Below are 14,685 nucleotides of genomic sequence, written 5' to 3' on the forward strand. Positions count from 1 at the left end.
TCAACCCATGAGTTTTCTTGCCTTTGCTCTTCCAATTCTCTCCCCATGCCACCGGGACAGGCAGTGAGTGAGTGGCTGGGTGGTGCTTAGTTGCTGGCTGGGGCTAAACCATGACAATGGGGTAAGCATTCCACTTTACTGCTCATAAAGTACCGACTGATTTTATGATTTAAGGGCCAAATTGTGGCCCTTCCCTCAGCTGATACCAGGGAAGAAGTGAGTACCTAATTCAGTGAGACGATGAGCACCACATGAGAGCGCAGCCACAGCTAGTAATGAATCGTCTAAGAATTCATGGCCCTGCAACTTGGAGAAGAAAGCTGAAACACTGTGCAACCCGAATGCACTGTGCCAGGTTTCAAAAGGAGCAGCAGAGACTTGCTGTGTAAATTTCTACTGCTGCCGCCTGCCTCCCACCGAGAGGAAACCACAGGCAGAGTTTGCTCAGACTGAACACAAACATTAAAAGTGATACCGTGAAAGTGAGACTGATCACGTCTCTAAATCCAGTCCCAGGCCACATATACTGAAGAGTAGTATTTCTTCACCTTATAGCTTAAAAGGTATATATTTTGCCAATAACCATTATTCTAATCACAGTTGAGTTCCTCCCACTTCCAGTTCCAAACAGGAGTAGGAAAACAAGGCAGATCCTACGCAGTCCGGTAAGTATAACACAGGATATTAAAGTCAGGAGAATTTGAGATTTCAAAATGTGCATGTATGTTTTGGGTCTAAGACACAATACCTCATAACTTTTCCCTTTTTTACCGACTCATTTGTTTTGTGATACAACGTGGTTACTATAAACTAGTTTGACCAGCTGTAAATCAGTAACCGACCAGAGTTGAGTGGGGTTAGCGAAATTCAGCTAACCAGTGTGCAAGACACAGAACCACAGAATGGGGTTTGGGTTGAGGGGCACCTTTAAAGACCACCTAGTCCAACTCCAGGGGCTTGGGGCAGGGCAGCAAATGCATCTGAACCTTGCTGTTTGCAAAGGGGATGCCTGCTCCCCTGGCAAGCTGAGAGCTGTGAGGAGAGACCTTGTTTGCATGGATGGGGATTGGCAGAAAGCGCCGCTCTCTTCAGTAGAGTTGGTGCCAAGGGGAAAGAAAATGGGAGAAAACCTATGCTGCATAGATGTTTGTTTTTTTCCTTCTTCTTTTCATAGTTCATGAGATTGTGGCAGTAGTAAAACTGCTGCCATGCCATGTACCAGAAATGGCCTGGCCGCATCTCCTACACCACACGAGGCTCACCACACATCTTCACAGCTCCTGTGCTCTGGTGGCACAGGAATTGCCCACCTTAGCCCGGGCTAAGAGACTTCTGTTGCAAACTTCCCCCTCTATTTCTTTCATTTTCAGGACTAAGCTCCTGCATTCTTAATTGGTAGTAAGTGCAGATCCATCCCCCTGCTAACCCACAGTGTCATGGAAACTCCTGTTTTAACTCAAGAGTGCCAAAGAAGGATACGCTGGGGGTTGGGGACTGTATAATCGTTTCTGAGAAAAGATGGGAATAAAGGGAAGGGTTTTTTTTCCCTGTGGTATTTGCCACCCATCACAGGAATTGCTGTCCCTGCATTTTCAGAAACATTGTTGATTTTTGAGGTCGCAGTGCTCAGAACTTCCCCTGGGGAATGCAAACCCTATATGATGACGGCTTTAGGTAACAAAAACATTGTCTAATAGGCAAACTGGGCTGCCATCCTCCAGAAGGGAAACATGGACACAGCCTGAAGAGTTACTGCTGCAACTGTACTGCACCTTCAGATTAGACAGTCAAGAGTAGTTTGTCTATTTGACTCTTTTATTGTCCTGCTCCTGTCTGTTCTTACTCAGCTATCATTCACTCTTATTTCCTAGACTTTCTTGTCCAAAGGGCCCCAGGTAGCTTATGGTGCATAAGCTATGGTAACCATGAATGCAGAGCATGAGGGTGCTTTACGCTCAATTATATGGCGAACGGCTAATGTATATTTTCCTTTTTATGGGTCATAAAGCACGTTGCAAACATTAATTTGTTAAACCTCATGCAGAATCCTTCTGAGGAAGATGTTACTTATGTTAAACCAGCATCCTGTTCCTGCAGACACTGCATACAAAATTCTCTTTGGAGTCATTTGAGAACTTCGGGGAGGCTTAGGGGAGGTTGTCCAGAGAGGTGGTGGAGTGTCTGTCCTCAGAGATATCCCAAAGCCATCTAGACATGGTCCTGGGCAACCAGCTGTAGGTGGCCCTGCTTGAGCAGGAGAGGTGGTCCAGATGACCCCCAGAGGTCCCTTCTGACCTCTGTGTCAGATTCTGTGAGCTTTTATTTCAAAAAATGAATGCAGAAGAAGTCCAGTAAAAAGAGGGTCCAAATCCTGCTCTCCTGTATACCTAATTAGTGTTGTATCAACTCCCTTTCTAGAGGTGTCCAGAAGGGCAGAATCCTGTCCTTTTCCATGACTGAATATTCCTACTATTATTATAATGAAAACCAATGCTACTAATAAAAACTCACACAAAAAGATCCAGGGCTCAATGAAAGGAGTACATATCACACCAGTCTTCCAACTGATGACACTTTAGATGTAGGCACACATCTAAATAAGTAAATAAAGTCAAAGTTGCTTCTGGCATAAGCTTTTTATATAGTGCAGAATAGCACAAAGGCAGATACAGTACATATCACTGGGGAGAAAGTGGTACAGCTTTCATCCAGGTGTTTCTCACAATGTTAGAAAATGGCCCTGATTTTAAGGTGAGCAGAGTTTGCCAAAGAAAAGAATGGTATTGGTAGGATTGTGTCTAATAAAGAATAAGAAAGGGTGGTCAGCCATAAACACCTCTGTGAGAGGAAGAGACCTCCTCACAATGACAGCTCCTGTACTAGCTGCTGCTACAGTGCCTTCCTCATTGACTTCCACGTACGTCTTATGGACCACATTTGACAGCACCAGATATTTTGCAAACGACATTTCAGAAAGATCAGCTTTTGATTCAGTGAAGATGTCAGTCATCCCCATCTCTTGTAATACCTCATTGAGGTTAAAGGTGCCTTCAAGCTTGAATCGGGGGAGGTATACCTCCACTTTTGTCTCAAACATGTGCTCTGAAGAGGTCCACAGCATTAAATTTTCATAGGTCATTGTGCTTCCAATCTAGAAGATGGGGGAAAAAAGAGCTTAAAATAGGTGGGCAGCTTTGAAAAGTTTAGATCTTTACCCAGCCTTAATTCAAACAACCATGATATAGACCGTGATATATACTGCCTTACCTGCTCCAGCCCACTGGTAGATCCATCAGCCATGTCACCTGGCAGCAGGATGATCATGCTCAGTGTCTTCTGAGCATAAGGGAGTTCAAGGATCTGAGCACCAATCTCCTCAATGTAGCCTAATTTAAATGTGCCTTTCTGATACATCATCTGTACAGGTTTTTTTTCATTCTATTTAAAAGAAGATTATACAGTCACTTAAGCAATACAGCTCAGCATTTAAACTTCTTGTAGGTGTAATATCAGTAGTCAGGGTTTCAGCAGTAATTGTTGCTAGGCTAAACATTTTTCTTTATTTTGTTGTGTCTATAGTGACACACAAAACATCAGCTTTGCCATGCATAAATAAATGGGATAATTCTCTGAAAAAAAAACAAACCAAACAAACCACAATTACTTGCAACTGATCAGATGGTGAAGTTGCTTAATAGTGTTACATCTCCCAACAGGCTGATGCTGGTTGGAGTTGAAAGTCCTAACTTGGACAGGGATAAAGAAGAAATAACATTGCAAGAATCAGGCTGTCATTTACCAGGCTGAATTTTAAGAAGGGAAGCAACAAATAGGTAAAGAGCCTTTCTCAGGCACACTCTCCTAGTCTTGTTATCTTGCCTTTTTTGTGATGGGGTTGTTCGAAAGCTGTGTAAAGACTCGAGTTTCCTTTGCCAGATAGCTAACTTCTTAGCTAACTTCTACAGTAGTGTAAGAAGAATTTTGGTAGATGACATATTTTCAGACAAAAATCCTGCTAGCATTGATTAGCACATGAAGAAAAATCTATACAGCTTCCCCCCATCTCATAGTGTCTCCTACTGCAGCAGTGCACCAAATGTTCTCAGCTATAGACCACTGTCAATATCCATATTTAAAGACACAAATATAAGTACTCAGTATGACAGTTTCTTACTGGTGTCTTAACAATGGAATGCAACATGATAACTAGAAATATATGGGTTTCTATCCTTTTTCTTTGATCTATGAGGAACACTCAAAAGAGACTATTTCCCATACAAAGCTTTGCAAGTTAAGATCAGATCTAAATCTGTTAGATTTTTTTAATTTTGTTATGGATGACAACTAATGGAATATTGGCACAAGATATGGAAAGAAGAGAAAAATTAATTAAATGAAAGTCTTTTCTGATAACATCTGTTAGGCTTAAATGGCACACACAATACTTAGGAATGTGCTTGTTAAAGAACTAACTTTTCAACCATATTTACAATAACCTTACTTAAAAAATGACGGCTTTGGTGATATCCCCATGGCAGGAAAAAAAAGGCCAAATATTAAAATATGTTTAGAATAAGCCTTCAAATGTTGCAAATACTACATATAGACGAAAATAACACATAAAAATTTTTTGTTTTTCAAATTGTAACTGTGTATTTGTAGTTTGTTACTATCTGGCCTAGTTTGTTTAGTCTGTTTGTTTTAATTTCTCAAATGCATCGCTAATGTTAAAAAGTACTGAACATATAAGCGCCAGGATGACCCCCTGGAGCCTGGATGAAAAGGGATGTTCAGATTTGCTTCCATCCATGACAACTATCTGTAATGACTACTGTGTTCCAAAGTGCCAATCAAGGCTAACGCTTGCGTTTTGCCAGTCACCAAAGCAAAACTCAGAGGCATTGCAACTTCTGAATCTTCCACGCTTTTTTAGTAAAGATTATGCTTTACTGTGAAAAACCCTCCTGCTACCTCTTCCTAACAGGAGAGGTAGGTTAAGTTCCCAACACACTCACACCTTGCTCACAGGGCAGCTGAGCCTTGGACATTGTGCTTTCTTCATTGTTCACAGTATCTAGGGTAAATAATGTTAAGATTTACAGAATGCAGATGTACCTGGTTCAGTTTAAAGTCTCTCTGTACAGTTTTCTGTTCCTCAAACTTGTTTTCCCAGGATGCTTTGAAGTAGATTACATTCACCAGCACCAGCAATGCATGTATGTCAATCACACCAGGAGCAAAGAGTTCCTTGATTTTACCTAAAGGAAATTTTGGAATACAGAAGTATTTGCTAGCTGTCATTAAGACTCTGGACTGAGACTTAATTACTTACCTGTGAACTTAGTTTTGGAGAAACATAGAAATCCAGTTCTTGGTTTATTCAAAGGGCATGGACAATAAAGGTAAACAAATGGTAGATTCCTCTGCACTGTTACCATCCAGGGAGGACTGGCTTCACCAAATTAGCCAGCTGTTAGTGTCAGTGACCATGCATATGTGCCAGGTGACATTAACCACAGGGAAGGAGGCAGCACCTTTAACCACACATTGCAGTTTACATGAGGGCATCTTTCCCTTTGCACCAAGCACAGCAGCTAACCAGCTGTGAAGCTTTTGACTTTCTACACAGAGGCTGAAGTAAGAGTTACGAGGTCCACAGGCTTCATATGAGCACCCAGAGCAATGATAGCTCCTAACCCTGTGCTAGGTGGCTCCTGAACCTTTGGACCTCTTACTAGGAGCCAAACAGCTCTTTCCCATACCAGTTACAGGCCGCTTTGCCAATACAAGGACAGGTTTGGTCAGGAGATGGGCAACTGAGAAATTACAGACACCTTCAAATCTATTTGCTTTTCCCCCACTAAGTTCTGGTTTATGTTCAGCCAGAAGATTTAGAAAATTTTCACCCTGCTGCTTCTGCAGCTCTAGCAAAACTAAAGGAAAATGCCATATTTCATGCTTAGTCTAACCAGCAAGAGCCAATGGCCCCTGCTAGCCTCTTAAGGGAATTGATTATCACTTGCGATAGTGGGTCTCACTGGTGGTCACATCTCTCGTCTTTGTGGGCATCACTCTACATATAACCAGGTTATCAGTCGTCTTCCCTCTTCCCCCAAGTTCTTCCTAGTTTCACCATGAAACTCACAGCTTCCACCCCCTGCTGTCCTGGGTCTGCATTTGTGGCTGTTCATGGAAGCAAAATGTCTGGTCAAGCTTTATAGGTATTACTACAATTATCATGCCAGGCATAAGGGTGGGAATATAAAAGTATTTGACAACAAACCCAGCTTTAATTCAGAAATAATATAGCTGATAACTTGCTCTAATTTTTCAAAAGTGGATGGGAAGACAGTGTTTAAACAGCATAAGACTGAACACCCAGAAATGTGAACAAGTCTTTGCTTTTCATGCCCTGGATTTTCTTTTGTTGAAGCAGTGGAAGAAGGCAGTGATCATATGGTTATAGTTTTGCTTTGTTTTACCTTGTGTCTGACTTTCAACCCAAGCATTAATTTTTATTCTGGCAGCTTCAGTAGCACCCTGAAAGTCCACTATCTGTGGTATTGCTCCATACAGTTCCTTAGTGCACGTTAGAAATTGCTGTAAAGCAAAACAAAGATTATGAATTAGTCAAATCTGTTAAGCACTTACCCCCTTTTGAAATAAATCAATGGTTCAGAACTATTTGAGAAATGGTGAGGGACTTGTTGACTCCCTAAGACAAAGTTTCATTTTGGAAAACTCAACTATCTGAAGTTTATTCAGAGGATCTTTGAAGAAGAGACAATTACTCTATTGCATAGGCAAAAAAGTAAATAAGTAAAAAGAAAGCCAGAAGAAAGAGTCTTCCCATGGAGAACTGCAAACCTGAAGTCCGGATAAAAGTAAAAAATTAGAGTGGATGCAAGAATGCTTAAGTATCCAAATCATTCCACAGACATAATTGACAGCAAAGCAAAGATGTGACTAGCAAGATATCCATATGAGGTAATCTAGAGACCACTCTGTCATTCAGTAAGAAAAGAACATGAAGTTCAGCATAGAAGCTCTGCACATGAAACTATATAACATCTCAGGTGATAAGCCCTTGCCAAACTTACTGCTGCCCCAGTCGTGCCACTTGCAAGCCCAGAAGTAAGTAGCTTACAGACAGCTTGAATAGGCCATTTTTGGCTGCAGTCACACCTCTGGCTAAGTGTAGACATGCCAAAAGTGAACAGACCCCTGCTTTGTTTTTGCTCTATAGCCATTGATATCCACAGGTTGTTGGGGTTTTTTTTAAACAAAAGAATTGAAAGCCGACACTCTTGTCTCATTTTCACCAGTCCCAGAAGATACGGCTCCAGGAAGCATATCAAGTGCTCCAAAATGCACAGTGGGGGCAATAGCAAGGCTCACAGTTACAGGGAAGCTTGAGGTCAGGGCCACAGCAGTTAGCAGACACAGGTAACTTACCTCCCGGAGTTTAAATCCTTGTTGTATAAAGAGATTGTTGGCCAGGGTTAAAACATAGCTTTCACCAAGGTTTTGTAGTTGTAAAAGCAGTACGTGGAATGCTTTATGGTTAAGGTCTTCATCCTTGTTACACTAGGAATATTATAAACACAACAATTATAACTATTCCTCCATATAGTTTTGGTTGAGAATTTGCATCCTAATTAGATTACATTATAGGGCTAATTCCTAATGTGCTGATTTTTAAATCCAGCCTGATCCTCCTTCAGATGAGATCGCTGCAGTCTTTGGCATTGACTTCATGGAAGACTTGGCCCTTAATAAGGGAACAACTTGTATCAGGTATTTCCTAGTGGATTAGGCAGACTCTGTGCATGTGACCGTGACTCCCTCCAGTGGTAGACTCTAGTGCTTTGTAACTAGTAATCGGCCGTGCGGTGAAGAAAAGGCTCCTGTGCTCCCCACCCAAGGGCGTACCTGTGAGAGGGATGACTGTCCTTCCTGGCTTCGTTCTGGCTCCATTTCTGGGGCTGCACTCTCAAGGTCAGATCCAAGGCTCATTCTTCCTGCAGCTTTCCTGACATGGAGCACCTGTAGTTGAGGATGCCTAATTATGGAAATTGTAACTGGGCTAAAAACATTTTCCTTATTTAAAAGATCTGCTATGCTTTCCTGGATAAATGGCATTGATTTATGCAAGATATTTTCTCAGCTTCAGTCAGGCTGAAAGGACAGACTTTAAACTGTTCATAAATTCATATTCAAATACACATTTCTATATTAGCAAACCAAGAAGAACTTGCACTTAATCCCTCAAAGTGTTTACACTTTTATTGCTACAGTTATCTTAAATTTCAAAACAAAAAGTTGCCTCAGGCAAAGACATAAAAATAGTTTCCTTTGAAAACAACAAAACTGGCTTTTTGCAACCATTCTTAATCTTCGCATTAGCTTAGGAAGTATATCAATACCACAGTGCTCGCAATGGAAACAAGTCCTTGTTTCTAATGTGCAAATATCTCACTGAAACATTTCCAGCAGCTTCTCCATTATAATAATGTTACATCATACATCAATGCAATCTTTTTATTGAGGATCTTGGTACCCCACTGCTTTCCTAAAGTAAGAAAGAGTCCCGGTGTATTGAGTTTATGCGGCAAAGTTATGGTAGCCAGTGGGCTGCAAGGGTGGCCTCTGGGCAAAGAGGTCAGGGGACTGCCCCCATGTCAAACAGAGCTGGTTCCAGCCAGCTCCAGAATGAGTCAATTCTGTTTTGCCATGACAGTAACTGGTGAGTGATCTCCCTGTCCTTATCTTGATCCACAAGATTTTTCACCTTATTTTCTCCCCCTGTCCTTGCTGAAACGGGGGAGTGAGAGAGTGGCTGGGTGGGCACCTGACAGCCACCAGCCAAGGTCAACCCAGCACACCCTGGGAACCTCTTGAGGAGGGCATGTCTACCTTGGTTGCAGGTGCCCCAGCAGTCAGACTGTGCACATGGCAGTGTTAGGATATGATAGATGAAGATCTACCAGTACAGAGCCAGCTACTGACAAGAATCTCTGTTTTAGGATTATTGGTCTTTTACCGCTCATGGCACAAACAAGAAAAGAGAAGAAAGACTGTAGAAAGCAGAACTTGCACTGCAGGGAGTAAAGGCACAGAAATCAGAGGGGTGGACTCCTTCATCCCCTCCCTGCCCACCTGGGTCCCTGTGAGCTCTGCAGGTGAGACATTTTGACTTTTGAATATCATAAGTGGTAAGTGAGCTAATGCTTCCAGCCGTCCAGCTGCGATCACTTCAGGTTTCTGCAACTCTCCCCACTACCCACCCAGAGTCAAACTTTCAGCATTCTCATAGCAACCACGAGAAATGCCTGTCCATAATTTTGAAGCAAAGGCTGGCATGCTAGCTGAAGGCTGGGGGAAAGCTGGAGTCCCTCACTGCGGTGTACAGCCTCCTCTCATTCAGCTCTTGCTCCATGCTCCTGAGTCTTCATGGGGGCACGGTGTGACTCACATAAGCGGATGGCAAGGATCATAGTGCACCAAGCACAACTGTGAAGGCAACACCTGTGCTTATATTTGTGCTTGTTTCCTATGAGACCCGTGCACATGTGCCATGCTAGGATGCCCAACATTTCCATTAAGTGAGCAGCACGCAATGTTAAAGCATCTCGGCATGTTTCATTAATACTTACTTTCTCTATCTGAGCAGCAGTGTTGTTTTTTGCACCTAGATGGACCAGGGCCAGGGCAACAGAGATGCTTATCGGAGAGAAGATGATGTTTGTGTCCTCTGCATTCCTGTTGAGCTTATTGTAGAGATCAAGGCAAAATTCAGTAACTGGTCTGGAAAGGGAGCCCATCATGAAGCAGCTGCTGACTAGGAGCACAAAAGAAAGAAGAAATTTGAGGCAGCTTGTTGCCTAGCTAGATCACACTGTGAAGCATCTGTCTGCCCTGAGATTGTCCCATAGCTGGTTGCTAAATAATAGAAGTTTGCTAAATTCTGAGAGTTTAAACAGCCAACCTTGCACACATCTGTCAGTCCATGCTACACAGCAGGAGCAAGGGCACAGTGGGTCTGGAAAAGGGACCCACACTCAGAACATATATATTCCTCAGAAAGGACCATTTTTCTGTGTTTTCCCATGGTGTATCTTATTGCAGGTCATGATATCGAAATCAGACAACTGTAGATTAAAATTTTCCTTCTCCAAACTGGTTTGATGTATACAGGTATATCGACTCTTTCCTCTTGTAACAACATACGATTAGTGACAGAAACTTGTTGACAGAAACTACGCCTGCATATAACCGTGTCTGGTAAGCTGAGTTGTGGTATGAGGGTTCAAACAGCAGGTTTATAAAAATAAAATAACTTTTAATTAAATGTTTTCATAAGAGTCGTTAACAGCCATGGAGAATGAACTACATATGGAAACATGAACAGTTTGAAATACACGTTTTCGCTCATCATGAGTTTTCCAGGAGCCACAGATTCAGGCAGGATACATAATTAAAATTTCCAAACAAAGCAACAGCCCAACAACCCTGATAAGGCACCTGTAAGTTCCTGCTCAACAACATGAGTAGATCTGTGTTACTCTTTTCCCAGACAATGCTTCCCTGCCACCCCATTCACCCACTGAGGCCCCAGCTCTTCTACCACAGCCACAGCTCCCCACTCACACACAGAGCCTGCCTTTCACAGAGCTTTTACTCCAAGAACAACTCAAAATGTCTTGCATTGTCCTCAAGGATGCAGAGCCCACACTGCCTCTTGCTCAGCCAATGAGCCAGGCACGGACTTTGCATGAGAAGCTGGGGCTCAGATGCCAGAAGTTACCAGGACATAGAGAGTTGCTGAGGCTCAGCTGAGATGCAACATTTGTCTGTGCAAACCTCCTTAGCCTGCAGCAAGTGCCAGACAACGCGAGTGAACTCAGCCCATAGGAAAACAGACTTAGCCTAAGACAGATTGCTGCAGTGGCTTGGAAGAGCTGAAAAGTCAAGCTGCTGAACATACGAAGGTGCCACATGCAGCAAATGCAGACATTTCTTGTCTTTTGACTCGCTTGAAAAGCACAGAAATAATCAATGCTTCATCATGTTTCTGACTGATGATCTGTGGAAACAACCTGCAATGCCGAAAGAAAAAGTTCATATATGTTTCATACTGAGACATTTGTTTTACCCTGAAGTCCTGAAGTACTTCACAGAAAGACCTAATACAAATGGGCAAAACAGAGGAGAAATGCCCAAAAGGTTCTCTGGACAAATTAAATATGAGTTATATCTCATTAATTCTGAAAGCAGCTGTTCTAGCTCTGCTCTTTGTGTCTTTGTAAGTTTGTCTTTCATTTTCCTTTTAATAACACAGTCATCTTACCACAAGAAAAAGACATTGCACTAAATAATTGTTTCTTTATTCTTCCACCTTCATTACCTACTATCCAGAACTATTCTGAAAACAGAACTCAGCGCTTCTTTAGTGCTGAAGTTTGTATTGCTCCACTTCCACACCTCTTGAAAGATCTGAAATGGAGCTGTGAAATTGTTCACAGCAAATGTAGGTCATGAGGTGTATTGTAGGTGTGCCCAAACCTCAGAAAGAGTCAAGGGGAAAAAAAGAGTTAATGAACTTCCTCAGCAGGAAAGAGGCACCTCCACCCCACCCTGCAGGGAGAGGATGGACTGCCAAGCATGGAGGGAGAGCACAGCAGCTGGGAACAGGTTTTAAAAGCCAGTGCCTGGCATACGGAGGTGGCTACTCCTTTAGAAAAAGCAGCCAGCTGTCCTCAGGGTGATGGCCAGGCACAAACACCGCGGCCGACTCCACGGTTTTGTGAGTGGGAACTACTTAGAGAGCTGCCCTGGAAACCCAAAGCAAGGGAGGGGATCTGTGGGCTGGTGGAGGAACTTTCTTACTGCAGAATGAAAGGATTTAGTGAATTTTCTTAATGTAAAATGGGGCAGACACAAGTGCATGAATGATTCCATGCCATAAAGCCACATGTGTAATTTGTGTAATCTTTCAGTCAGTGAGAGTTTTGGAGTTAGTGCGAGGACGGTGGAGTTTGGAGAACGCCTGCATGGCGGTAAACAAATGGTAACATTACTTTTAAAAGAGTGGTAAGGAGAGAAGGTATAAGATCAAACGACTTGTTCCAGGAAGATCACAGCTGCCGGTCTGCACTAGCCAAAATGTCTGCACTGAACATTAGCAATAGTGCAGAGACAGCAAGCAGGGTTGGGGCTTTACAGCTGATGAAGGGAGATGCTTTGCATGATGGTTTAGTAGTTTTAACATAGTCTGACAGATGGAGGTTGCTGGCGCTGTTACATGTTAGCAAGAAGCTACCCAGGAAAAGAGCTTGCTTCAGAAGAAACCACTGTGTACCAGAGACTTTGGAAACATGACAAACTTCTTCCATGGCTGTGTGAAATGAGGAACACTCCTTTCCTATAAATATTCATGACCTGTCCTCTCCTTACAGTTTGTTTTCAGCTAAGGGTAGATGAAATCAAGACAAAAAACTCTCAAAGAATAAAAAGCTGTGCTCAAAGTCATCATAATTAATAGGTGTATTAGATTATATTATGCAGTCAACAGGAGGAGGCAGTAAATAAGGTGGGGAGGCTAAGAGAGCTGTAGCCTTGTTCTTAAGTTAATTCTATATTTAATACAAGGCAAAGCAAGAAGGAACCTGTTTTCCCTGATGCCATATGGTAATTCCCATTGCATGTTTTACTTATTCAATCTGCCTCCCATTAAGCTGCTTTAACGTACATTCATTTCTCATACACAAAGGAAGACAGAATTGGGAGAAATGACATGTGTTTAACCTAGAAAAGGAGCACATACCTCCTCACTGCCTCCTCACATGAAAAATCTATCACTGGTAGAAGTGACTTTCTTATTTTTCATGCCCATTCATCCAAAAAGACATTTCCAAGTGTTTCTGTGCTCATTTGGAGTGAAAGGGACAAACATCACATATGAAAAATGAAATTTCCTACAACACAGAAATTCTAATCATCTCTATGTGACACAAAACATTTCCAAAGCAACATGTTTTAAGTTAAAACCCAATGCATTTCAGTACAAAATAACTTTTCAAGGGAAATGTTACCAAGTTCATTTTCTAAACAACTTAGCTTCTCAGGCTGCTACTTGTATGCCAAAAAGGGCTTTTTCTGACTGCTTCTATTATTTTGCATCAGTAACTCCAGGATGTATCTTTTCTACCTCTTTCTACAACAATTATTCCTGCATAAACAGACACAGATGTACATTGGCCTGTCACGGGCTCTACAGCAGCATGTTATTTGCTATGCCTGTGTGCAGCTGCATGAGATCCTCAGCAAGCTTCTAAACATCGTTGCCAAACCCAAGAGCTAATATGTTGATAGCGAAGACTAGCACCCCCACTAACAAAACAAAATCTGAATACCACTCCACCCTTCCTATTTTATATAGTCATTGTTTAAGAACATAAACAATCCCCTGGCAGCAGGGATCAGGGTGCAAGGGAAACGCCTAAGCACCCAGCCAAAGACCTGCACACCCTCTCTCTCATCTAGTGAACATTTCAAGGCTTTTTCTTGTGCCACGGAAACCTGAGTAAAGAAGGGAAATTAACCTGTATCTCCCACTTCATGGGTGGATCTGCCCAAGTCATCGGCACCATCACTTCATGTGAAGCCCATTTCTACTTGAGTAGGTAGAGGTGCTCTGAAAGAGCCTGCCCTTCAGCCCTTCCAGGGACATAGGCAGGAAAGCATCTGCTCTCTGGTATAAGCTACTGAGCTGATCAGTCCTGTGGCAATTAAAGCTTTCTGGATGGGCAGAGCAGTCCTGGGGAAATTTCAGATTCAAAAGCCTGTGAAATTTAGGCAAGAATCTTTAGATTCACAGATTTGGGCATGCATTTCCTAAATTCCCCATCTACGTCCCACTGAAGACCAGCTCCCTTTGTGTGAGCTCTTGAGCCACCTGAATTTTAGCAGTGTGTTTTGCTGCCTGCAGCCTGTAAAGGTATCTCCCCCTCTGTCCCATCTGTAAACATGATGTTTACTTTACCAACCTGTAGACTACTTTGGATCTGCAACAAAAAAATCACAAGTTATTTTTTAAAAAAAAATGTTTACCTTCTTGCCTGAAGAGGTTAAATGAAGAGCACAACGGCTGAGCTCTGGAGCACGTTCTTGTGAATACTGTATTACAAAAACTTCCCACTCTCTTGTAGGAAAGTTCAGCCTTTAAAAAACTGTTGATGATAGCAGCATGTTGCAATTCAATGCAAATACCATCACTGCAGAAGACTGCAGGGAGAAGACTTCTCCCCACAGAAGACTGGGAAACCTGTATCTAGCAATATACTAATAGTATTTCTCTCAAAGCTGCCCAACGAGTTTGGCAGGCAATATCTGCTGGCAACATCTCCTGATTGCAATGCCAAGTCAGCCTCAGCTGGAGATCTATGGCTGTACTGCTGTATGTAGTCCCTTTCAAATGTGATGGGGTCTGGCCTGGACACAGGGGTGTGCAGGGTTCATGCCAGCATTCAGAGAAGCCTTGTTTGGAGCTGAGCTTCCTTGCAGAGATAGAGCAAATGAATGTGAAATGCATGAGCTTTATGTTGCCTACAGCCATCTCTCTCTCTCAGGTAAGGAGTCAACTTTATGAGTATGGAAGGAGCTTAATTAGAGAAGGGAAGAAGT

The 14,685-nt window shown here is 42.5% G+C and overlaps 1 protein-coding gene across 4 annotated transcripts; it reads right to left on the reverse strand.

The window, feature by feature from the left end:
* Positions 1-2,529: 2,529 nt before the first annotated feature.
* LOC142053082 (serpin B11-like) lies at positions 2,530-14,328 on the reverse strand. Of its 4 annotated transcripts, none has more exons than XM_075084182.1 (9): positions 14,113-14,319; positions 12,827-12,928; positions 9,657-9,841; positions 7,933-8,046; positions 7,456-7,587; positions 6,483-6,600; positions 5,116-5,258; positions 3,268-3,438; positions 2,620-3,151 (listed from the first exon to the last, which is right to left on the reverse strand). In XM_075084182.1, exons 3-9 carry the CDS (start codon positions 9,825-9,827, stop codon positions 2,747-2,749), a joined length of 1,254 nt encoding a protein of 417 aa, XP_074940283.1. In that variant the 5' UTR covers positions 9,828-9,841; positions 12,827-12,928; positions 14,113-14,319; the 3' UTR covers positions 2,620-2,746. The 4 variants fall into 4 exon arrangements, with proteins under 4 accessions (XP_074940281.1, XP_074940283.1, XP_074940282.1 ...); XM_075084181.1 differs by having other exon boundaries at positions 12,827-12,977; XM_075084180.1 differs by lacking the exon at positions 12,827-12,928 and having other exon boundaries at positions 2,530-3,151; positions 14,113-14,328.
* Between the last annotated feature and the right edge of the window lie 357 nt (positions 14,329-14,685).

This window comes from Phalacrocorax aristotelis, chromosome 2 (assembly GCF_949628215.1).
Source record: "Phalacrocorax aristotelis chromosome 2, bGulAri2.1, whole genome shotgun sequence".
Lineage (NCBI taxonomy): Eukaryota > Metazoa > Chordata > Aves > Suliformes > Phalacrocoracidae > Phalacrocorax > Phalacrocorax aristotelis.

Bases quoted from the DNA above. Each gene is read 5' to 3' on its own strand.
- LOC142053082 (XM_075084180.1), bottom strand. From the start codon at position 9,827: ATGATGGGCTCCCTTTCCAGACCAGTTACTGAATTTTGCCTTGATCTC. The intron at 6,601-7,455 runs GTAAGTTACCTG...TTTGCTTTACAG, and splicing joins AAGGATTTAAACTCCGGGAG to CAATTTCTAACGTGCACTAA. The intron at 3,152-3,267 runs GTAAGGCAGTAT...CCCATCTTCTAG, and splicing joins CTACCAGTGGGCTGGAGCAG to ATTGGAAGCACAATGACCTA.